This window comes from Argiope bruennichi, chromosome 4, assembly GCF_947563725.1.
Source record: "Argiope bruennichi chromosome 4, qqArgBrue1.1, whole genome shotgun sequence".
Lineage (NCBI taxonomy): Eukaryota > Metazoa > Arthropoda > Arachnida > Araneae > Araneidae > Argiope > Argiope bruennichi.
This window is the reverse complement of record NC_079154.1, coordinates 111,894,709-111,919,000: the sequence shown is the minus strand read 5'-3', so window position 1 is coordinate 111,919,000 and position 24,292 is coordinate 111,894,709. Positions and strand designations below refer to the sequence as shown.

At 31.3% G+C, this 24,292-nt stretch overlaps 2 protein-coding genes across 2 annotated transcripts in view; both read right to left on the bottom strand.

Annotated features, from left to right (window-relative positions):
- The window catches only part of LOC129965880 (uncharacterized), a 156,887-nt gene extending 152,816 nt beyond the window's left edge, over window positions 1-4,071 (bottom strand). Inside the window, exon 1 of the mRNA XM_056080134.1 lies at window positions 3,915-4,071. The gene's annotated coding sequence lies outside the window, so the exon portion shown is untranslated. The remainder of the gene's footprint in view (window positions 1-3,914) is intronic.
- A 17,118-nt stretch (window positions 4,072-21,189) lies between these two features.
- Window positions 21,190-24,292, bottom strand: part of LOC129965393 (uncharacterized) — an 88,110-nt gene continuing 85,007 nt past the window's right edge. The window contains exon 8 of the mRNA XM_056079237.1: window positions 21,190-21,568. Coding sequence (XP_055935212.1) covers window positions 21,261-21,568 — 308 coding nt within the window. The 3' untranslated portion in view covers window positions 21,190-21,260. The remainder of the gene's footprint in view (window positions 21,569-24,292) is intronic.

The window sequence follows — 24,292 nt, the reverse complement described above, 5'->3', positions numbered from 1 at the left end:
CGAAATTGCATGCAGACGAATTTAATGCACTTTAGTCCCTTAGTAATCTTCACCCACCCCTTCCAGTCCACCCTCTTTTCTCTGTCGGCGAACCCGGCTACTCGCTGGGGAGATACAAATACAATTTGCATATTTACTGATTTGCTTGAATGAATGATTTCATAATCTACCATACGCGTTAATAAATAAACTGGAAACGCCGAGCATAACTGGAGCGCATCCCTTTTGGCTTAACTGTATATTTCTACGTAAAGATGGGATTTACAAAATGCGAGTAAGAAAATTGAACTATTTTTAACGAGAAAGTATTTTAATCATCAAGAAATTTGAATTCTCCATGTTTTATATCTTCCTGAGTAAAAAAAAGAAGAAGATTGTTGCTATTGGCGATAGGCGAGGATCGAACTCGCAACCTTTGGGTTCGTAGCCGAGTAACAAGACCACTAGACAAAAGAAATTTCTCATGTCTCGTAGCTGTTATCTGGCTTATAAAGCGTCACCACATTACTCGTCCTTCAGTGCGTCGGAGGTGAGACGAACGATTTTTTGTCCTGTTTTTGCTGTTATTAGTGGTGATATATTGGCTGTAGCGTATTATCCATTTTTTTTGGCTGATTACTTATCAGCTTTATTTATTTATTTGCTGATTATTTATCAGCTTCATTTATTTATTGGCTGATTATTTATCAGTTTCATTTTTTTTTGTTGGCTGATTATTTATCAGCTTCTGATTTTATTTATTTCTGGTAGAGGGCGCTACAACAGTTGTATGAAGGTTTTCTGCGTATCACGTCCGGGTCACCAATGTTGCTATTGGCGATAGGCGAGGATCGAACTCGCAACCTTTGGGTTCGTAGCCGAGTAACAAGACCACTAGACAAAAGAAATTTCTCATGTCTCGTAGCTGTTATCTGCCTTATAAAGCGTCACCACAAGATGCTTGTTTTTTATGAATACAATGAGTCAAAAATGCTTTGTTCATTTCAGCTACATTAATGTCACATTTTAAAGCAACACTAAGGCTATTTTTTACGGATCTCTTAATTTTGAACAGCGGTCAGATGACGCGGACGACATCTGAGTTGGCACTCCCCTGTACAAACTGCCGTGCCACACCAGCGGGAGGACGTTTGGCACCGATGGATTTAACATGCACCAGACCCACTTACATAGCGGTTCTTTGGTAGAATCCGGTCTCGAACATGAAACTCTCCATTTCTGACGGCGAGACCTTACCATCAAGTCACCGCTGCCATCAAAGCTGCTTTGATTTAGAGAAATGAAATTTGGTATGTGATGTTTCCACAAAATTTGTAGATTCCTATCAAATTCTGAACGGAATTTATCGACAAAAAATTCCGTAATGTTTGTAATTGCTAATGCAAAAAATAGGATAATTGTAAGACAATAAGGGTAAATAAATAAAATTTAATACAAAAGTTTTAATATATAAAATTTTACACCTGTCAAATTTTGCCTTTTTCCAATCAAACAAAGGATTGACAGTCTGACAGCCCATCGGATATAAATTCAGTAACTCAAAAATGAAACAGGTGGATGAAATTTGATATCTAATCTTATAACTAAAATTGTAGTCCTTTGGTTTGAGTCGATCAAAAAGAAAGCGTTCAATGTACATACTAGATTTTCTTGACTGCGTTACGTAGCACAAAGCTCTCATGTACTAGAAAATATAAGTACTAGTGATGATTACGGCCGTATTAAAGATTTCTATATCGGAGAGAAGCGACATATGTGTTTAGAAATTCCCTCGCTTCACATTTTTCCTTTATTAGGGAATATGCGAGAAAGTTTTGAGGAGACCAGTGTCGGTGGTTTTCTCTAATTTTGTGAGTATGAATTTGCATATGTTAAAATGATAACTCTATAACCTAACACTGCATTCGTGTGAAATTTTGTGTGTGGTCATAACTGAAAGTATAGAATTGTATCTGATATTTCTGTCTATTGTAAGTCAACCATCTGACTCTCCGACCCGCCACGAGGGCACACGGATTTAAACCATAAGGCTGAATGACCGGACTGTCACAACAGCAACACTGGCGGGAACTGTGGTTGAGTCCTAAGGGCCATCACCGGCCAACCCTTCCCGAAGGAAGTACGTCCCGTAATCGATGGGAGAAGTCAGATCCCCCACCTATTGGTGTACCCTCTAGGGTGGCGAGATCCAACTACCATGCATGAAGCATCTCATCCTCATTTCGATGTGCCCCCCACCGGAGGTTTCTGTCTATTGTAAGCAATAATTTTTCTAAACACATACAAAGTTTTATTTCCTGGGTCTTAGAACCTTACAAGAAAAGCATTACTAAAATGTTTTTAATGCAAATGCAATTTTATGCATTTATTTATTTATTAACAGAATCCGTATGTATTCTGTATATTAAAAAAAAAAAGTACAATATTGATTTTGGCACATTTATTTTGGTTTCTTAGCTCCTGATGAGCAGCAAATAATAAAGAACAATATTAACTAAAAATGAAAACACTTTTAAAAAGACACAGCTATATTTCAAAAAATGCTCTTATTTTATTGCCTCCCAGCAAGAGACAGTAAAATGAGGTAATATCTGGCAAACGATATTATTAGTGTTTAAAATTATGTGAATACTTCAGTTTCGAATACTTTATCTGAAATTAATTTCTTTGCGAAGTCAACAAAAGTGTAGTTTCCTTTCCCATCCAGCGAGAGTAGTATTTCCAAGACTTCCTAGTATACTTGATAATAAAGGTTTTATTCCTTTTCGTCTCACAACCTCCCCCCCCCCAAAAAAAAATATATATACAGATTAAAAATTTCAGCTGTTGAAATCAGAATAATATGAAGGAAAAAAAACAAGATTAACAACTAAACTGTCGTTTCATTAAATAGAAGTATAGGCATTTGTTACGAATAATTGTGCAATGTTTAGTTTGATTGTATTAATATCATGATTTGAAGCAATAGGAGGACTATTTGAAGACAGAGCTAAAATATTTGACAAATGAGCAGAGAATATGTACATGCCAAAGCTTCATCAGGGAGCTTTCATGCCATATCAATCGGATATCATTTGATTTTTGACGTTATATGTTACGTGCAACAATCCCACAAGCAGATTTCTTTCTTCATTGTAACTTGTTTTTCTGAATTCAACACCTTCCTATGAAGGCATTATGAATTTTGGTGATTGACTAAAAACGTCACTCATAAAATAATTATAAACTTTAAATGAAAGATAACCTTATGTCCTTTAGGGTTTTTAGCAGAAGATCCTATATTTGATTATGTTGCTAATTTAACACACCAGACATTTTCTGTTAGTCTGTTTCAGTGTCTTCTTATGTAAAACTAGCCGACTTTGGCGATCAGTTGGTTAGCTGGAAATATTAGATGTTTTTCATTTAAGTTAAAACTCTTATGAAAAGTTTAATGTTCATTATTTTCAAAACAAAGAAGTTGCCTACCAAAATCGAGGATCAAGACATTTTTTTCTGCCTTTGAAAACTGAGTGTCTGGGTAATGATTTTCAAATTGCTCGGTGTCTTTTTGTCGTATTGTTGCCGTTTTACCGTAATGTAATTTTCGGACTTCTACAGTGATCAGCATAATGTTTCTCCTCTAATTTCCAACTGTGTAAAAAAAATCATGCAATTATACATGGGTTAAAACCATAATTTATTTTGCTGCAATAAAATCTATTATTGAAAAGCACATTACAAAATATTTTTAAAAAATGTTAAAACTCTGAAAATATTGCTCAGAAATTAAATTGCTGTCATTAAAAGTTAATTTTTTAAATTCTAAAAAATGGCGTAAAAATCGAATTTTTGATACTATATTTTCAAAAATTATGGCAAAAAAACATCAAAATTTCGAAATTATTTTAATTAAAATTTTAACGAAAACTTACTTTGAGGTGCACATTCTCATCTTTTCAAGTATATTTGTGCCGAATTCAGTAATTCTAGATGTAATGGTCTGTCCAGTAGAACGCAAGCACAGATCATTATGATTATAGATATTTGCATGAAATTTTCTGATTTTTTCTAATACAGCAACGTATGTTTTCTTTCGGGTTTTTTTTCTATTAACCCATTTTATCAGCTCTTTATTCAAATAATAATTCCAAAATTAGGTTTTAGAGTGATGTTTAATTTGAAGTATCATTTTTTTCACTTTAAAGTAGACAACAACCATTATTTCTAGTGTTGAATCCGCGCAGTAGCTTCAAAGGATTTATTTCAGATTCGTATTGAAATAACAGCCGCGAACACAGATCAAACACACTGTTTGACAAAATTGGAGGAAACAGAATGCCTTCTTCGTGCAACATCTTTCAAACATTAAAAACAGCTGCTTCGGACGCTATCTTTTGAATGTCACGCACAACTGTTTCTCAAAAACAAAGCAGTTGCTCACGCCCCCGCCTTTCTTCTCGTTACTTTCTTTCGTCGGATCTGAAAACCAATAAATAGGAAGTTAACCATGGAAACACGATAGTGACATTTGAAAGTCACTGTGCTTTATTTTAGGGTGATTTTTCAGTTGGATGGGCACTTTACTGCTATCGCTTTTCAAACAATAATTACAATGTAAACGCTGTTATAAATTTAGTTATATTAACGTCTCTCTTCAAAGCAGCACTAGGGCTACTTTGGGACGAACTTTGTAATTTTGAATGGCGATCAGATGAAGAGGACGGCACTTGAGCTGGCACCCCTTCTCCAAACTTCCACTCCCCACCAGCGGGAAGACGTTTGGTCTTGACGGATTTAGCTTGCACTAGACAGTTCTTCGGCGGAAACGGGTCTCGAACCTGAAACCCTGTCGTTCCGAAGTTACCTTACCACCAGGCCACTGTGACTCTTTCTGCTTTAAGAAGTATGCGAAAAGAAAGTATTAAAGTCATCTAAAAATTCGTCTGTTATAATTTAGTTTAGTTATATTAACGTTCCGCTATAAAGCAACACTAGAGCTATTTCGAAACGGATCTCGTAATTTTTAATCATGGTCAGATGACGAGAACGATACCTCAGCTGGCACTCCTGCTCCAAACTTCCACACCATACCAGCGGAAGGATGTTTGGCCACGAAGGATTTAACATGCACCAGACTGTCTATTATAGATAATTTCAATTAACATATTCCTATTTTAAATTATTTGAATCAATCTTTGAGGAGGATTTTGTATTCAATAGATAACAGTTCCTCGAGGCAGTCGTTTATGTGTCTAATCTAATGTTATTAAAAATTTCATAGTTCAGACTGTTTTGTCAGCAGAAATGCATAACTAGGATATTAATATGCCACCAGCATTTTTTATGTCTATTTCTAACGAAAAATTTAGAAATTAACTGTTGGGAGACTAATCGATTTAACCCATTCACTGCCATTTTCGAGATATCTCGTAGGAAACTACTGTAAAATAAAGCGTCTGTAAATTTCTCTGGCTCTGAATGAGTCAATACCCTATATATTGCTAAATTTAAGTAGCCCTAAACAACAATCATTCAACAAAATTCAAATCTTAATTTTGTGTTGCTAACTTATGTAAAAAGTCATTTTGAAGTATATAAAAAATAAAATACAAAATTTCAATAGAATTTTACTTCAAAATTTGAAGTAAAATTCAATCAAAAAGAAAAGAAAAGACACTTTCATCGCTTAATAAACAGCACTAGTGTCCTAGAAATTACTGTAGCCTTTAATCTCCAATTGCAGAATTTAAGTTGCCTTGAATATATTTCTTCGGTGTTCGTTCAGTGGCGGATTTCAAATTTGGGAGTTGTCTAGATTGGAGTGGCAGAGAGGCAGATAGATTAAAAATGCAACTAACTTAGAGACTTTTTCAAGTGGCATTAGGCAAGTTCCTATCTGTTTCATTGAGTCCACAATAATTAAGTTGCAGATTTTATACACACACACACACACACACACACACACACACACACAGACACACACACACACACACACACACACACACACACACACACACACACACACAACACACACACACACATAATATTTCGAATCCTGTCGACTAAATAATATGTAACATATTTTGATTGAAGTAGAATGCAGGTTCGAAACAGTGAAGAGACTTGGTATTTTTAATTACGTTTTATTCTATTCCTAGTGGCAGGCATGATTATACACAAAAAAACGCAGCGCGGCACACACAGAAGTAAGAAAAGGGGGAAAAAAGCCGAACAGATGATGACTAGCCTTATATAACATAGGATTTCCAGCCAAGCTCCGAGGGAATGACCTTTTACAACTTTTCAAGGGTAAAAGTATCACTTTCATTTAATACGTAGTACTGATGGCGCATTATTTTTACAAAGGAATTCATTAAACCGAAAGTGGAATATATATATATATATATATATATATATATATATATATATATATATACACCAATAGTCTGCTTAAATAACATTTCTTACAAGAGCAAATTATTTATTATGCCCATTTATGGGTCGAACTTAAATAAATGAATGTCTAAAAATATACATTCTTATCAGTTTACTAAAATAAAAAAATAACCTCCAATAAATCATTAGTATTCTACAAAACTAAAAAGGCATTGAAGTATGAAACAAAATTCGCCAATTTATTAAAAGAAGAGGCTTTATTCTACGTATTTCCTAGGGTCGTAGAATTTCTAAATATGCTTTGGCTTGTTTTCTTCTCATCTTAAGCATAAATATCCTCACAGATATTCAATTCTTAGTATATGAACCAGAATTCTTTTACCTTTCTATTACCAGTTCAAACATTTATATCATCTTCGAATTTAAGAAAAATTGTGTAATAACACTGAAAAACTAAAATTAGACGCTATTGTATTGTATTGTATCAAGTACATACTGCCCAAAAGCATCAGGCACTCTGTTATCAGTTCTCGGACTGTATTAATACTGATAAGTAATTACGATTTTGTTCGTTTTCGACGGGTGGTACTGTATCGAAGTGATACTTTGTATGAACATTATGTCGATACCATATCACCAAACCGTAGCCTACCATTCTGCCTTTACGATATTATTATTATGCATTGTATTAATAAAATGAATACATTATTTCTTTTTAATTAAATGAATATATTATTTCTTTTTAATTAAATGAATACATTATTTCTTTTTAATTAAATTAATACATTGTTTCTTTTTAATTAAATGAATATATTATTTCTTTTTAATTAAATGAATACATTGTTTCTTTTCAATTAAATTAATACATTGTTTCTTTTTAATTAAATGAATATATTATTTCTTTTCAATTAAATGAATACATTATTTCTTTTTTAATTAAATTAATACATTGTTTCTTTTTAATTAAATGAATATATTATTTCCTTTTAATTAAATGAATACATTGTTTCTTATTATTACCTAGAATATTTCTTATCAATTTTTTTACCTTTTTATCAATGTTTATTAAGTAAACAAGATTGAAAGTATCTTTTATGAATAAATAAATGCATTTTCCTTTAAACGTGTTTTTTATTCGAAACAAATCGATAACTCAAACAATATAAAATTTATTAAAATAAATTAACGATAGTTAAAATAATTAACACACCAATATGAATAGAATTTTCAGAATATAATGATTTAAAAATATATTTAGAAAGGAAGTATCTTTATTTTTCAAATTTAAATAGATAACGAAAAAGGTAACGGCAAAATTTAAACTCCTGTTATCAATCTTTTAAATTTTATAAAACTCCTTGCTATTTTAATTATTTTTTAAAAGACAATGCTCAAAATCAGAATTAAGAGCTAAATTTATAGAGAACGGGCAATTTAGGGAGAAATAACAGTTTTTAAACTTAATTTGTATTAATATATGGCATTTAATACATACGAATGGGAAAGTTATGGTTATTGTATTAATCAAGTATCAAAGTATCATGGGCAATCGCGTATTAATTTGTACATGAGAGAGTAAGCGGGTATCATTGTAGCCCTAAGCACAATAAGCTTTACGATATTATACAATATAGTCGTTCTATGAAATATCAATATTTATTGTACCTTATTATATATAAATCATTGTGGTATTCTATAATATTTTACGCTATTATGCAAGGCAGATGGGTGCAAAGAGCGGAAGTAGTATAAGATACAATTACTGTTTTACTTGTAGGTGACATTGAGACGAAAATATTGGTACTAGTGCTAAACCTGAAGAAGTGATTGAATTAATAGTAATCGTTTTTATTGAATCGCTGCTACAAAAGTTTTTCAAAGAATATATGATTATTTAATAATAGAATGAAGTAACGTGAAATCATAAAGAAGTAATGTGGTTTCGAATAATTAACCTATATCGTAACAGTTTCGCACTGAAATAAGTAACTTATACTTATTTACTGTAATTCACAAAAAGTATTGTCCTTAAAGATTAATTACATGCTTTATAAATACTTTTGTTTAAAACTTAACCAAGCCGGCGTCCTGGCATAGGGGTAGCGCGTCTTCCCCGTGATCTGGGCGTCCTGGGTTCGAATCCCGTTTCGAACATGGTTGTTCTTTATCTGTTCTGTCTGTGAATGTGTCCTCCTGTAAAAAGAGGTTGTGTAAGCGAATGTGATGCGTGAGTAGCTAAGTCGTACTCTCGGCCCTAGTTAGTGCTACTAAAAACAGGAGACACTCCCCCACCGGCTTAAATCGCTGTCTTCGTAACAGCGGGCTTGTCCGTGGTAAGTGCCATAAGAAACAACAAAACTTAACCAAAAACGAATGTTAATTACTCTCCAACGAGTCCGAACAAAATGTTGTATCTGTGAGGAGGAGGGGTATGCTGGAGTAGTAGTTCATGCTAGGCCAGCTCTGCTAAAATGATTTTTTTTTCGCATATTAAAGGAGATGGTATTGATGTTTAAAAGGAAAACTGATCCAGAAAGGTACGATCTGGAATGGGTGAAAATGTAAATTCTGTCCGTACAAAATATTGCATGACAGCTTCGAGGCTTTGTTCGATAAAATATCATGAAAATATCGTAAGAATTTTTTAAAATATTCTATATTTATATGATATAAAAAATGCCCTTCAACTATGAGAAAAATTAATCGTAGTTGGAGCTGAGTCTTTTTATTATTATTATTAATAATTTATTAAATCTGCGTTCAGTGTTTTAAGAGTAAGCGATTGGCTCGCTAAAAAAAAAAAAAAGATGAAGATGATGAATCAGTTTATTTTTGTCAGAGGATTGACCTCATCTCGTCACATTTGATGAAGAAAGTTAAAGTTTCATTGTTAAATCAAAAAATGTTTTTTTTCAAATATTAATTAAAAAAGGAAAATAACTTTTTATATCTTTATAAGAAGCATTAATGAACAATAAAATGCAAACTTCGAATTTCGAAAAATTCGAAATTTCATGTATAAATTATAATTTTATAAATCTAAAAACATAAGGAGTCTCATATTCGCCCACTCTCTCCATTAAAGATAAATGCATGTTTATGTGGTAGCGCTCGGCAGGTTAGCCTTTTTAACCTACATCAACGTAATTTGATACTTATATACCTTGGAGTGGGGCAATATGCACCTCTGAATAGTATTTTAAAAATTTTAATTATTTAAAAATTAAGCTGAATTTCATCAATTTTTCCGCGTTAACTTCCAAAAATATTATTGCCCAAAAATAAATTTTACTACCTTTCCAAAATTTAAAAAGGTGTCTTTTTTGATGATATCCGTTTAAAAATGGTGCAATTTTTTTCTAAATTTTGATTATTTAAAAAAATATTTCTTAATTTCTAACAATAAATTATATTGTTTTCCTTAAATTCTAGTGGTTTCATTGTTTCATCAAATATTTAATCCCCAATTTTTTTTATAGTGTTGAAAACTAAAGATGTATTTTTTTATTGTCTGTGTAAACTATAAGACGATTATTATTAGTAATAATAAAGTACCTCGAAATTTAAAAGAGGGATTAACCTCACTTTTAAATTTTTAATAGCTCTTTGACACTATGGGATATGTAAACAGCACAGCTTTAATTCCTGATAATATATCTAAATAATTTTACTTTGATTAAATATAAGAAATATTCCCAGAGAGCCAGTTGGTTACTTGAGACTACTAGTTAAGAATAAAATAATTGTGAAAAATAAGGAAACTATGGTGGAATATCATCGCCTTTTTACTTATTTCCTTAACAGTTCAGTCCTTAGAAAATGAATTATCAATACGATATGAGTTCGACTGTTTATCTAATTCATTCAGAGTTGAATTTGATATAAGATGATAAATAATAGCATAATGATGCTTGATGTTAAAATATCAAACAGAATCTCTCTTATTATCTGATACGTAATAAAGTTATTCATTTCTTTGGAAAAGAAGTTGTCAAAAATCTCCTTTTAAGTTTCTAATACCAGCTCAACCATTTTATCCCGATTCCAATCTATCACTAACTACTTTATGAATAGAGTCGTCTTTCACAAACTTTAACGCCATCTATCGAACTTGTTAGGAATGACATACGATATTCTCTTCACAGCAGTTTTAATTTCTCCCACTTTAACAGCTTTCCGAGTTCATTCTGACATTGCGATGAATTTTGAAACCCCCCAAAAGAATTTTCCAGGACTTTCCACTTTAACAATTTTGAAAGTGCGGTAATTAATTCTTTTAACGAGAGTTCCTTAATGGTTAATCATCCTCTAATGGCAATTAAAGCGATTGCAGAACGCCGCTCTTTTGTATATACATTAATTAGCATCTGTGATATTCTCCCCGTTCCGATGCATGACGGGAATGATTCGAAAACAACGAATGCAATTTTATTATCCTATTCCCTTTAAAATTATTAGCTATTTAAATGTCATCCTGCATTCATTAAACGCTTTTTCTTTTTGATTATGTTGAGAAACATAATAACTGTCTAGCGATGGAAGATGCAATCGATAAATTCATTACTATAAAATGCATTAAACTGCAGATGTCGGTTGCTCTTTGATTTAAAGCATCGTCAACTATTTCAGATCTAATTTAGGTTCGCTGGCATTTTTGTAGCTTCTCGGATAGTTGGCGCATTCTTTTAATATGATTTACTGTAATTTTCTTTTTTATTTCTGCTTAGCCATTCGTTATTTAGGATGCAGAACTGCATCCTCATTTTCTGTATTCTATCATTTTCAAAACTTGCTTTGAACTTCATTTCATTGCTTGGCTGTTTTTTTACTTCGATTCGAAACAATAAGATAAAAATTGGGGAAAATATAATAACAGAGTAAAAAGAAAGCAGAAAATGAGATAATGAGTGGTAGATATTTCAAAGAGAACTGTACATACACCATAAATCTTTGAAAAGTCTAAAATTTACCCACTATGTGATACATCGGAAGACGGAAAGCGATGTTTTGTCCCTTGATCATTATTTTTTGAAATTTTGGCATCCCTAATATGTCCAACGGCTTACAGTTGTTTTTTTCACTCCTGTTTTAGTTCGTTTTTATTATACATCGACGAAGACATATCTGATTGAAGCTGTTAAAAGAAGGCAATAAATGAAGTAACAAGTGGGAGATATTTAAGATGAAACTACACATCTAATAACTTTGAAAATGCTGAAATTCGCCCACTTGCAGAGTGATGCATCGGAAGGCTAAAAGCGATACTTCCTTCCTTGAATTCAACAATAATTCTTTTGGAATTTTTGCGGACTTCTTTTGCCTAATAGCTAGCAGTTAATGTTCTTTTTCACATTTGTCTAAAGCCCCGTTCCGACGGTCTGTTGCCATTATGGATATGATTGCAAATCTACCATCTGACTTATTGTAGGACCACCCCCGATTGTGGACATCAGTTCAGAGTTTCCGTAAAGTGTCTGTAAAATGAACAGACATTAGACCAGAAAAACACAAGAGTGTGCCTGTCTCAAAATACGTGTAGGCAGTCGGAACGTATCTTAAGACTGGTCTTTTTTTGATTGAATTCTTCTTTTTCTTTTTCTTCTTATTGATTTTTTTTCATATTTTTTTCGTTCGCTTTCGTGTTTCTCCAACGAAGATATATTTGATTAAAGCGGTAAAAAGAAGGCCGAAAATGAAATAATAAGTGGGAGAGATATAACAGGGAGCTGCACACCGAATAGCTTTGAATGTGCTAAAATTCACCCATTGCATAAAACTGAGTGATGCATCGGAAGGTGAAAAGCAGTGCTTCCAATCTTGAATTTTACAGTATTTGTTTTGAAATTTTTGCATTTCTGATTTGTCTAATGGCTAGCAGTTATTGCTTTTTTCAGGCTTAGTTATTGCTAAGCCTGATCTTTGCTCGGTTGAGTTTTTTTCGTATCTTTTCGTTCGCTTTCCTGTTACTCGGACAAAGATATCTAATTTTATAACATGTTCGCTTTTACTCATTGAAGTTTGATAGCTCGAATTATATCTAAAATACAGTTCAGATAATTAAAATTAAAGAAAAAGCTAAAGTTTTCATGGTAGAAATTTTATTTTTCCTTAATTCGATTACTATAGGTGAGTACGGGTGTCCCAATCCCGAGGTACCCAGGAATCTTTACTCCCTTTATGTTTACCTATGTATGGCGCAGTTTAGCCAAGATAGGCTCTTGTGCCATTAAACTTCCTAAACCTCAACCCCCTTCTTAATTCGATTTAGAGGTAAAAAAAAAAATTTTTTTTTCTTAATTCTCTTTCGATTGTATTATTCAAAGACATATTTTTTATTGTTTTGCTCGTTTCTGAGTTGACAAGCCTCCTTGTCTTATTAATGATAAAGAAAATGTATTATAAATAGTATTATATTTTATAAATTATTATATATAATACATTATATTCTTAAATATTACATTATATTATATAAATAAATTACAATATATGAAATATTGGGATTTTGATTAATCACCAAGGCTTGTTGTTGTTGTTTATAATAGCACTTGCCATGGACAAGCTCGATTTAAGCCAAGGGAGCGTCTCTTGTTTTAGTAGCGCCAACTATTACCAAGAATACATCTTGGCTACTCACGCCTCACATTCGCTTGCACAATCCCTTTTTACAGGGAGGGGGGGACATTCACACATCTCACAGATAGAACAGATGAAGAACAACCATGCCCGCACCGGGACTCGAACCCAGGACGCCCAGCGGGAAGACCCGCTACCCCTGTGCCAGGACGCCGGCTCACCAAGGTTTAAAACAATAGTTCGAAAAAATCATTGTTGGAGAATTGTTTGTCAACACCATAACTCAAAAACTCATAAGACTAGACAAATGAGGTTATACAACCGTAATTCTATATCGGCGTTTGGAATAAAATCTCTTAACAGAAAATATGTGTGCATGTCGACACTGTATGTATTCACATGCAAATTGAAATGAAAGTAAACAAATGACTGAAGAATAAATTTAATAAAAACTATTTCTGGCCTTAATCTGTTCAAAAAATTATATTGATTGGTAAGAATTGGTAAGTAACACAGGTGTCACCAAGAGTATTAAAATAGGTGATCAATTAAAAATAGCCATTACCGACTCACACACTTCCCCCCATCCCATTCGAAATATCTATCGTTTGCCATCAAAGATGCGTCATCACAACTACACCATCCTATTCGAATTTTCCAAGGAAAAGAAAATATAATTATCGGGAAATTTCTTATTCCCATATATGAGAAAATCCCAAGGAGGGACTTTCAGCTCTCATAAAATTCTTAGCAAAATCCTCTTAAAATATCGCTCACTCTATTAAATCTATAATCTACTTAAATGTTTTTTCCCACATATCTTAGTTGTGATTTAAACAACAGAGTACTTAAGAGATTTAAGCGTTTTTGCATCGAGGAAAATACTTGCTTCGTGAGTTAAAAAAAATTATTTCGCCTTTTTTATACTCACAATGGATATAGTCTTATCTCGACAATGCTTTTTGAAAGGCATTAGTATCTATAAAAAATCCAAGGATTGGAAACTACCGAATATTTTCTCGTCCCAAAGCGGTGGATGCCTCGAATGACGTATTCAGATGAACTCAAAGCATGAAGAAATAAAAAAGTGAAATCCACGAACGCAAATTTCAAATTATCATGTGAGAACATTATTATTTTTAAGTCCTTATTTGTCTTAATTAATTTAAGTCATTAACCAGTTTAAACCGATTTACGAGAGCTCAAGAACTTTTTTACCAGCCAAGAAAAAAATTGAAAATGAAAATTGCCATTTATGCTTTATTCATTGCCTATGCGATTTTGAGCTTAAAAAAAGAATGCCACATTTCAAAGCTGAATAATGAGAGTTTCCGTCGCAATGCTATTTTCAAATGACAATAGATTTTTAAACATATTAATTTATATAGATTTTTTATGAAAACAATATTTTTGTAAACACATATTGTTATTTTCAAATTTCTGAGATCATAAAACTGTTTCATAATGGATTAATCTTAGACCAGGAGTCAAATCTTTCAATACTTCCCACTTAAGAATCAATGAAGTAATGTTTCCCCATTGGGGGAAAGAGAAAATATTTTTATCAAAACTGTTATTAAACGCAAGTGAAATTTTTTTGAACATATTATAAAAATTAAATTATTTAATTTCCTCCGAAAAAAAATTACATTCCATGAAAATAACAACTATGATGTCATAGTCATACATCAACCTTTTAAAAACGCATCTGCTGTCAAAGAAGCAAACATAATAATAAAGCAATACTGGTAAAAGCAGGTCAACCTTTTAAAAACGCATTTGCTTTCAAAGAAGCATACATAATAATAATGCAATACTGGTAAAAGCAGGTAAAAAAATATATATGCGGTTAAAAGATGATGATAAAAATTGTCACTTATGCTTTATTCATTGCCTACTCGATTTCGAGCTTGAAAAACTACCTCTTAACCAAAATAAAATTATGTTCTCATATGATAATATTCCATGAAAAAAGTTTGAAGGCAAGCAACCAAGATGTTGCAAAGAGATAATTCCCTCTTGTTTTGAAAAAGGTGTAAATGATTACGCAAATCAATTAAACTAGTTATAAAAGCCATAAGAAACATTATCCATCCGACTTTTTCAAAGATATTAAGAAATTTTTCTACAATGCATCAATACATCGCAGTTTATATTTAGCTCCTTAAAATACAAACGATAATTGCATACAGAAGATAATTGCTTGATAATTTATATTTTGCAATAATACTTCTTCTCTTCGATAGATCTAGTCACAAATTTATTACTAATTTATACTTTGGGTTGAAAGATCATGCGTTGAAATTCGTGATACAACATTTTCAGAGTTTCAGAGTTTTTTCTTTTCTTGCTTCCGCATTTAAATACAAAAGAATAGAGACATATTCTAGACAGACAATTCAGTTCTGTATTTGATATGAACATCGGTACGGATTTCTGATAATAAAACTATATAACAAATCTGTTAATCCGATTTTCAAGCTTTCAAGTTCATACACATGTGAATGGGTTAACATGTTACAATTGATGCATTTCGTTGAAAATGCGATAAAAATCTGTAATATTGATGCATTCCAAACTTTAAATCAGTTGATTGTAAAGTTTTTAAGTCATCATGTTACAAGGCAAACAGACAAAGAAATATAATTCAAGAAATAATTTTTGCTGAATCAAGGACATTTAAATCGAAAAAAAAAAATGTCATAATCTCGAGATTGAATTTTTTGACGATAAAAATATTTTATCTTTCTAAAATTCGTATCTGACAAAATAAGAATCTCAAATTTCACTCATTCTATTATCTGTACGCTTAGTTTCCCCCCCCCCTATCATATCTCAAATATGCTTTGAGCAACAGAATGTTGAAGTGATTTAAGTGTTTCTACATTGCAGAAAATACTACTTTCGAGGAAGAGAGAAAAAAAATTCTTTTAGTGTCGTTGCAAGTGAAATTTTCCCTGCTTCTCCAAAATTGCATTAACATCCATAAAGAAATCCAGAGATTGAAGACTGTCTCATAGCTTCCACTTCCAGAGTGCGAACTTCGCTCGCTCGAGAATGGATGTTGGAAGACGCATCCAAATGGGCTCAAAAGCGGAAAGAGATATTCCATAAAACACAGGTGGAAGCGAACGCGCGCTGTGTGAAAGAGCTAGACGCTTTCATGTTCTGCGTTCTGTCTAGTGTCAGGAACTGAATTATCTTCTAAATCTTTCTTATTTACACAACAGCGTCTTTAGTTTTTTTTTATATATTGAACTCTTATTTTTTTCCAGCAGAACATATCAACTTAAATTCTTGTTAAACGAATTCGGAAAGTGCTCTGTTCATGGAATATTTATTAGCCCACTAGAAATTATTTTTATTCTTTTTAAATGACCGATTTTTATGAATTATAGATAAAGTTCCAAATGGCCATAGAAATATTTTTAATGTCAATTTGCTTTTTTGATTTTTTTTTCTTATCGCAAAGTTTATGCTAATATCGAATAGTTTATTTCTTATAGAATAGTTTTATTTCTTATTGAATAGTTTATGATTAATGTCAAGACATTTTGTTTTTTATATTCCATTGCAAATCTTGAAATGTAACGAAGCTTCTAAAATATTCTGGAATTGGGCGTTAGATGGCTTTCGCAGTCATATAAATGTGTTGAGAAGTGCTTTAATTTTCCTACATTACAAGTTAAAAAAGATTTAAATAAAAAAAAGGAGCGTATATATAAAAAAACTAATATAAAAAAAACAGAGAAAAAAGTAAAAATATAACAACAACAGAAATAAATAAAGTGGAAACGGTATCATTTTACTTAACTATTCAATATTCTCCACAAAAAAGGCTATAACAAGTAAAAGAAATTCCTTAGGAATAGCTTTTTCAAGTACATTTGCTAATATTTTTCTACGTTGCTATGAGAAGAAAAAAATAATTGAACAAAATTTATTCAATTGTTTTAATTATATTGATGATTTACTTTTGCTAAACATAGATAATTCTAATTTTATAATTAATTGTTATCAAAAAGAATTAAATTTAAATTTAACTAACGAAAACCAATGGAAAGATGGCCGTTTGGAATTAAAAATAGAAGTTTCGAATGGGAAAACTTTGATAGGTATTTACGATAAAGGAGACGAATTTGACTTAATTTGAAAGTAATTAAACTAAATAATTTCTTTACCAATTTAAATTCTAAATATCTTTTTACTATATAATAGGATTAAAAAAATGTAATAAAAATTTCTTATATTAAGGCAATAACCAATCATATTAAAAACTTATAGTTTAATGATGTTATAATTCATTGTAATATATAGTTGTAAATATCTTTAATTGTAAAATTATTATAACATAGAAGTTTTAGTAAAAGGGTTCTAATCTGTATCATAACATTGTTTCACGACTGAAGCTTTGCTTTCTAGATTTTTTCCTTTGGATTTTATTTTAACTTAGTAGATGGCGCTAAGATCGTTCACTTTAAATCGTTTGATGACTATGACCTTTGACCACGCTTTGTAAGCGTTTTCAAAACGTGGGAAAATTCACATTTGATGTTATATCTGTATTTACGGTAAGTTTCGTTTTCTCCTTTTGAATTAAGTACAAATCTTTATAGAAGAGATTTAAATTCAACTTATATGCTTTCTTTGTAATTATATTTCAAACTTTTTGGTGTAAATTAGTTTTGTGGTTTGATGTCTATTTATTGTCTTGTTTTTCTTGTATGTTGCTGTGGTGGAAATTAGATTAAGAAATAGTTTGTTTACTAAATAATTAATTTTGTTTTTTAATGGTTGAATTTATTGTAAATGTACCGAATATACTAATTCTAAAATCCTCGATTTCTTGGGATTTTCGGATCACGATTTGGTTTAATCAATGCTTGAAGGTAACACTTTATCAATTTTTTAGGCTAGATTAATCATTTTTTTAAATTTTTCTTTAATTTTGTTAAGTTTTAATACAATTTAAACTTAAGTTTATAGATTATTTGAAAATTATAAAGTTTTTCCGCAATAAATACGAAGCATATTAATACATTAAAACCAATTTTAAATCACTCCAAAAGTTCGAACGTATTTTTTTTCAATGATGCTGATTTTATTTTCGTAAAATTTTCATTTTTCATTTTCAGAAATTTTTAAAAAAAATATTTTAAAGTGTCATTTATAGCATTACTTTTCATTGTTTTTTGTTATCGGATTTAAATTCTCGCATATGATAATGATATTAAAAAGTTATATATGCTTTTTAACTCTATTTCTTTGTCAAAATAAATTTTTAAAAATAATATAAAAGTAGATGAATCAAACTTAAATGATTATTGTGCTATGATGTATAATAAGAGATCTGAATAATTTTTTCAATTGTTATTAGTGGAAAAAAAATTCATGTTTCTGAATTGCAATGATTATAGGTTGCAAATTTATATTTATTAAGTTGAAACTTCAGAAAATTACTTATTTTATATTTATTACATTAAAATAGTTATAGAAATCTATTATTCCAAAATCCAGCAATAGAAAAACAATCGAAATGCTTTGGTGATAATTTGAAATTCTTTTCTATTTTCTGCAGTAATAAAGTACTAGCGTATCAAGCGATACATTCTGTCAAAAAATTGACCTCATAAGTTTATTTCACACGAAATGTTTATTTAATCATCAATATATTTTATTATCATTATTTAACTAGTTACAATAGATAATAAGTAACTGTTATTGACAAGCCAATACAATTTGTTTACTTTTTACTTTCCTGTATAGGAAGTATACAAATAGAAAGTATTGTAATTTAAAAAAAAAAAAAAATACTCGAGTTATTGATGAATCTTCATGTTTCAGATATCTTAGAGTCCTAAAAACCCATTTTTGTAATTATTTCGGTCTGTTGGTCTGTCTGAGAACCTCGTAGCTAAAAAATATATTTTACTAAACGGATGAAACTTATTATATGGACTTTTTATTCCAAATTTGTAGATAACTATCACATTCTATCAATGAAGCCTATCTGTCTGGCTATCCGAGTACAAACAAGCATAACTATAAAAAAAGAAAAGAAAAACCCTTAGATTAATAAAATAAAATTATGCAATTAAAATGTGGATGCGTAACCTATTTGGAGCCACATCCTTCAAGGGATTAACCGTCTATAAGCCTGTCCTTTTATATGCACATAAATGCGTTATTTCAAACACATAGCAACTTTGATAAATTTAACTGCTTACAGTGTAGTATCTAAATTGTGGATTCTTTTCAAATTTTGAACCAAATTTGTCAAAGTGAATCATCTGTCTGTCTATTTCTTCACATGTATGCAAGTTCAGCAATTCGATATTCGATGAATTACAGGAAATTTAGTATGTCTTGCGGCTACGATTGAAGTTCTATTCATATTTTAGTCTTGCGGCTACGATTGAAGTTCTATTCATATTTTAGTCTTGCGACCACGATTGAAGTTCTATTCATATTTTAGTCTTGCGACCACGATTGAAGTTCTATTCATATTTTAGTCTTGCGACCACGATTGAAGTTCTATTCATATTTTAGTCTTGCGACCACGATTGAAGTTCTATTCATATTTTAGTCTTGCGACCACGATTGAAGTTCTATTCATATTTTAGTCTTGCGACCACGATTGAAGTTCTATTCATATTTTAGTATCAATCGGGCAAAAAAAGACATCCAAAATACATTTGCATGAGTATTGCCTGCCTGTCAACTATTAATCTCCAAATACATTGCCAAAGATCGTAATTCCAGATTCAACAAAGAATGCTTAATCCTCGCTAAAGATGGATCTCTATGAACTATCCTTCGCTAATAACAAGAAGTTAATATACAAGTATACTTTAAATCATACGTTATTAGTATACTTTAGTTATTAGTACACAAGTTTTTAGTATATTTTAAGTCATACGTTTCTCGCGTATAAAACTCTGAAAACAAAAATTTTAACACTCGTGGTATCTATAGTCTTATCCAAGGTCTATAGTTTTATACGGGATGGGGAAGGGGGAGGGGGAGGAGAGGGATAAAGATTTTATTAGAGACTATGCGAAAACGTTTTGCGGAGATCATGCCCTCTGGTTAACAAATTTAAATCTCAATCATTTTAATTAATGTCCGATTGTGGCCAAATCTGTCATATCGCAAAAGGTCAAACTCGCACAAAAAAAAGCTGAAAAATGTTATATTTAAAAAAAAACATTATAGGTGAATTTCTGGTTCTTTTCAAACAGAGAAAAGCTGAGTCATGTGAATATCATTGACTTTTATAAAAGTTCATCGTAAGAGGCTATTCACAGAGAAATACTTCAAAGGCTATAAGATAAATTTCTTTTTATATAAAAAATAATCACATTTCGTATTGAAAGTTCTTAGAAAATATGTAGAAACCGAGTAAGATAAACTTCAAAGCATTTTCTAGCCAGTATTTTCTTTAGTAATAAGTGGAAAAGATGCAGATATAATCAAAGAATCTTTCCTTTTAGTAGATCTTTCCAGAAAGATATTTTTCATCTTTAAATAAAATTTGCATAATTTTCTATGATTATTTGTAACCTATATCTTACATTAAAATATCTATTAACATATGAAAAAAATGTTACATTTTTTTAAGTTTTGCTTTTCGAAATTGTAAAATAGAAACCTCTAAGCATCTATTTTAATTATCATCATATTCATATTTTATTTTGTTTACCCTACCCAATTGTATTTAACTTTTAGCAGTTCTATCCTTCCAAAAAGTGGTTAAGGCACGCAAATGTCGATGGCGAAAATTCACAATCGCTATTTATTAATTGCAGTGACAGAAATAGTCAATAAAAGTAGTAATTTAAATTACTGGTTGCAGAACTTCAATCCGATTTCAAAATTTTTAGTTTTACTTCTGTTAAGCCTAATATCTTCCGAATAGGGTTCTTATATCAAATCTTAACAAGTTATTGTCAAAAATGGTAACATTTTTGAATTCAGTGATTCGGTAAAAATAAATTAAATACTTAAACATTATAAATAATGTAACTGAATTTTTTTGCATAAAATATTTATTTAAAGCTTAATAAATAGTATTCTTTTTTATTTACAAGAAATCATTACACAATAAATGAAGCAAACATAAAAATTGATATAAAAGCTTTAATAAACACGTGAAACTAAAAATCTGATTTACTTCTTGTTCGTGTTTATGGATGCTTTTTGTTATCATTCCTTTCTAATACTAAATAACTTTATTTATATACATCAACCGGTTAGACATTCTTATCATTTCATTTCTTATTCGAAAACAATGAGTATATAAAGAAATTTTACACAGGGAATGAATACTTTTCGAATTCATTTTGCAAGTAACCTCTTATTGTGACGGTCATCTTCTCTACTATGAAATCTTCGACCAGCTTCGAGATTCCAGTAAGCAACCACTTCAGAATCCAGGTCAGAGGCCCCAGACCAGACATTTCTATCCAGATAGTGGACATCTCAATAATTTCGAACTCCTTCAGTTCAGGCTTTGCCCCTTTCTTGTTGGATTGCTGAATCTTGAAATAGAAGGACACTTTCTTTATGCTGCCGCCAGCTGTCAGTGATGGGCCGAAGGACATGAATTTAGCGTGACCTGCAAATATAATAAGTCTTTTAATAGTAATTTGGAACCGTAGGGACCTTGTGGTTCATTCTGAACATTACAATCAATGTTGCGCTTTCATGACTGAATCCCAATCAAATACCCATGATAAAATATGTTGTTCCTTTTATTGGACAAGAGCTTCAAGCACCAGTTTCATCTAATATGGTGCCTTCGTGATTGGACAAGAGTTGCAAGCACCAATATCGTCTAATATGGTGTTCCCGGGATTGGACAAGAGGTGCAAGCACAAGTTTCGTATAATTTGTTGTCCTCGTGATTGGACAAGAGTTGCAAGCACCAGTGTCGCCTAATACAATGTTCCCGTGATTGGACAAGTTGCACCAATTTCATCATCATTATACTTCAATCAAAGTTATGAAGTTCTCCCCTAAACGGAACTCCTTTGGCTTAAAAATACAACTATAACAATCAATTATGTTAGAATGTTTTTTTTAAGTTGACTTAAGTTCAATTCTTAGTTAGGTTTCTAAAATTTTAATGTTATTTTATATCTGATGTTATGAATAGAACATTTCTAAGTTGCATGATAATAATTAGTGAAATTTTGGATATTTGCCGTTGATGGGTATAAAAACTAAGTTTAACTTGATTTTCAAACTTAAATCCTGACGTTTTCCATAAAGAAATATATGAATAGCTGCACGTTATGCTTCAGATCAATCACAAAACGTGTCATATATTTGAAATTTTCTTCTCATTTTATCAGTTTCTCTTTAAACTGGTTTCTCTTACTATTACATAAAAATACAATTGACAACAGTATTCGTATTTGTAAGCACCGATGTAATGATTTTTACTGATTTCCGAAGAAAATTCTAGTATTTATCTTTAAAAAAAGTATTTCCGAATCAATTATTTTTATTCGATAAAAAATAGTTTCCAACTAATTAAAGATATTATTTCAATTCATAGAATAAGATGATCGTCACAATCATTTAAAAAGTGTTGGCAAATGAAAAGAGAGCATTTTTCTTTATTTCTGCATGAAGGTACTGTTCGTTTGAATATCCTGAGACAACCAATTTTAGACGATTCCCTCTCATTAAAGAGTGAGACGGGGAAGGATGAGCCCATTTCCGATTTGTTTTTGGTTTAGTTATATTAACGTCCCATTTTAAAGCAACACTAGGATTATTTTGGGACGGACCTCGTCATTTTGAAACGTGGTCAGATGATGAGGACGACATCTGAGCTGGCACCCCACTCTCCCCACCACACCACACCAACGGGAGGACGTTTGGTCATGACGGATTTAACGTGCAACAGACCCCCTTACACGACGGTTCTTCGGTGAAATCGGGTCACGAACCTGAAACCCGCCGGTTCCAAAGGCGAGACCGTACCACCAGGCCACCGCGGCCCGAGCTCATTTCCGGAATTTACTGCATTTTTAAATATAACCCCCCCCCCCCCTTTCATCTTTCCGCTCGCCCCTATTTTGTCGAATTAAACCCATCTTAACACATGCGCAAGAGCATGGAGGATTTTGGAATAATTTAACAAACAATATTTCATCTCATCAATAAATAAAAATCAACTGTGCTTGAAAATCTATGCAACAAGATATTTGCTAATACATTCAATAGGAATTTTAAATAAAAGACCCATAATATATTTTAAAAATACGTTGATGTGCTTCAAAACGCTTTTTTTTTTCGATTTCTGCAAATAGATATAAATGATAGTGTTGAAAAAGAATTATGTTGTGCATGCTTGTATGCGATTCGTTGCACAATACGTCTGGCTTCTTTCACAGATAAATATATTTCCTGTAACCGGACAACTTTTCCAGCTCGCCACCCAGCAGCCACTCGATAAAACTCAGTCTGTGCTCTGGAGTCATGAATTGAGCGTTGATGTTTACTTTTCAATTGAGCATTGAATTGTACTTTTCATTAAATATTTGTATTAATTGTTCGTCCTATTATTGTTTTTCGTGTGTTATGTCCTTTAAGGTTTCATTAAAATGATTTAAACCATTTAAGCGTCTTTCCTTAAGAGTTTTGTTTTTCCCTAGCAGGAATACTTTTTGGCGCCCAAAGGTAACTAGTTTTGTTTAAAGTTACATTCCTAATTTATAGGAAGCTTGCCAACAGTATCTAAATCCATCGAAAAAAATTCTGTAGTTGTCAATATTCAAGAGAAATTTAGCAGAAAACGGTACATCTATCTTCAAGCATTCCTCCCACTCCAAGAAGGAATTGTCCAGAATAAAGTTTTTTTTACCTCTTTCCGGGAAAGGTAGAAGAAATTATAAATATTTTTTTGTAGTAGAAAGCTTTTTTCATGAGCCTGAAATTTAAGTATAAATTTTAAAAAATGAAGAAAAAAAGATAACTAAAATTTTATTGAAGTTATTGTACTGTTAATTTTTTCCTTAAATAAATATCAAAGTGATACCCTTGATTGTGAATTTATTTAACTTTAAAATATTTCATGGTATTTTTTATCCTTTAATTTCAGTTGGATAAATTTTTAAAAACGAGAGTAAAGAGGGCAAGAAAAATAATCGGAAACATTTGCCTTGAAATTTAATTTTAATTTAATTTAATTGCTTCATTACTTTTTCTTTGTTAAAACTTGCATCATATCAATATTTCATTATTTTAATTATTAATAATTAAAATATTTAGTATTGATAAGAAAATACGGAATTAATGCTAACTCGAAAGCCAACATTGCATCTTGTAA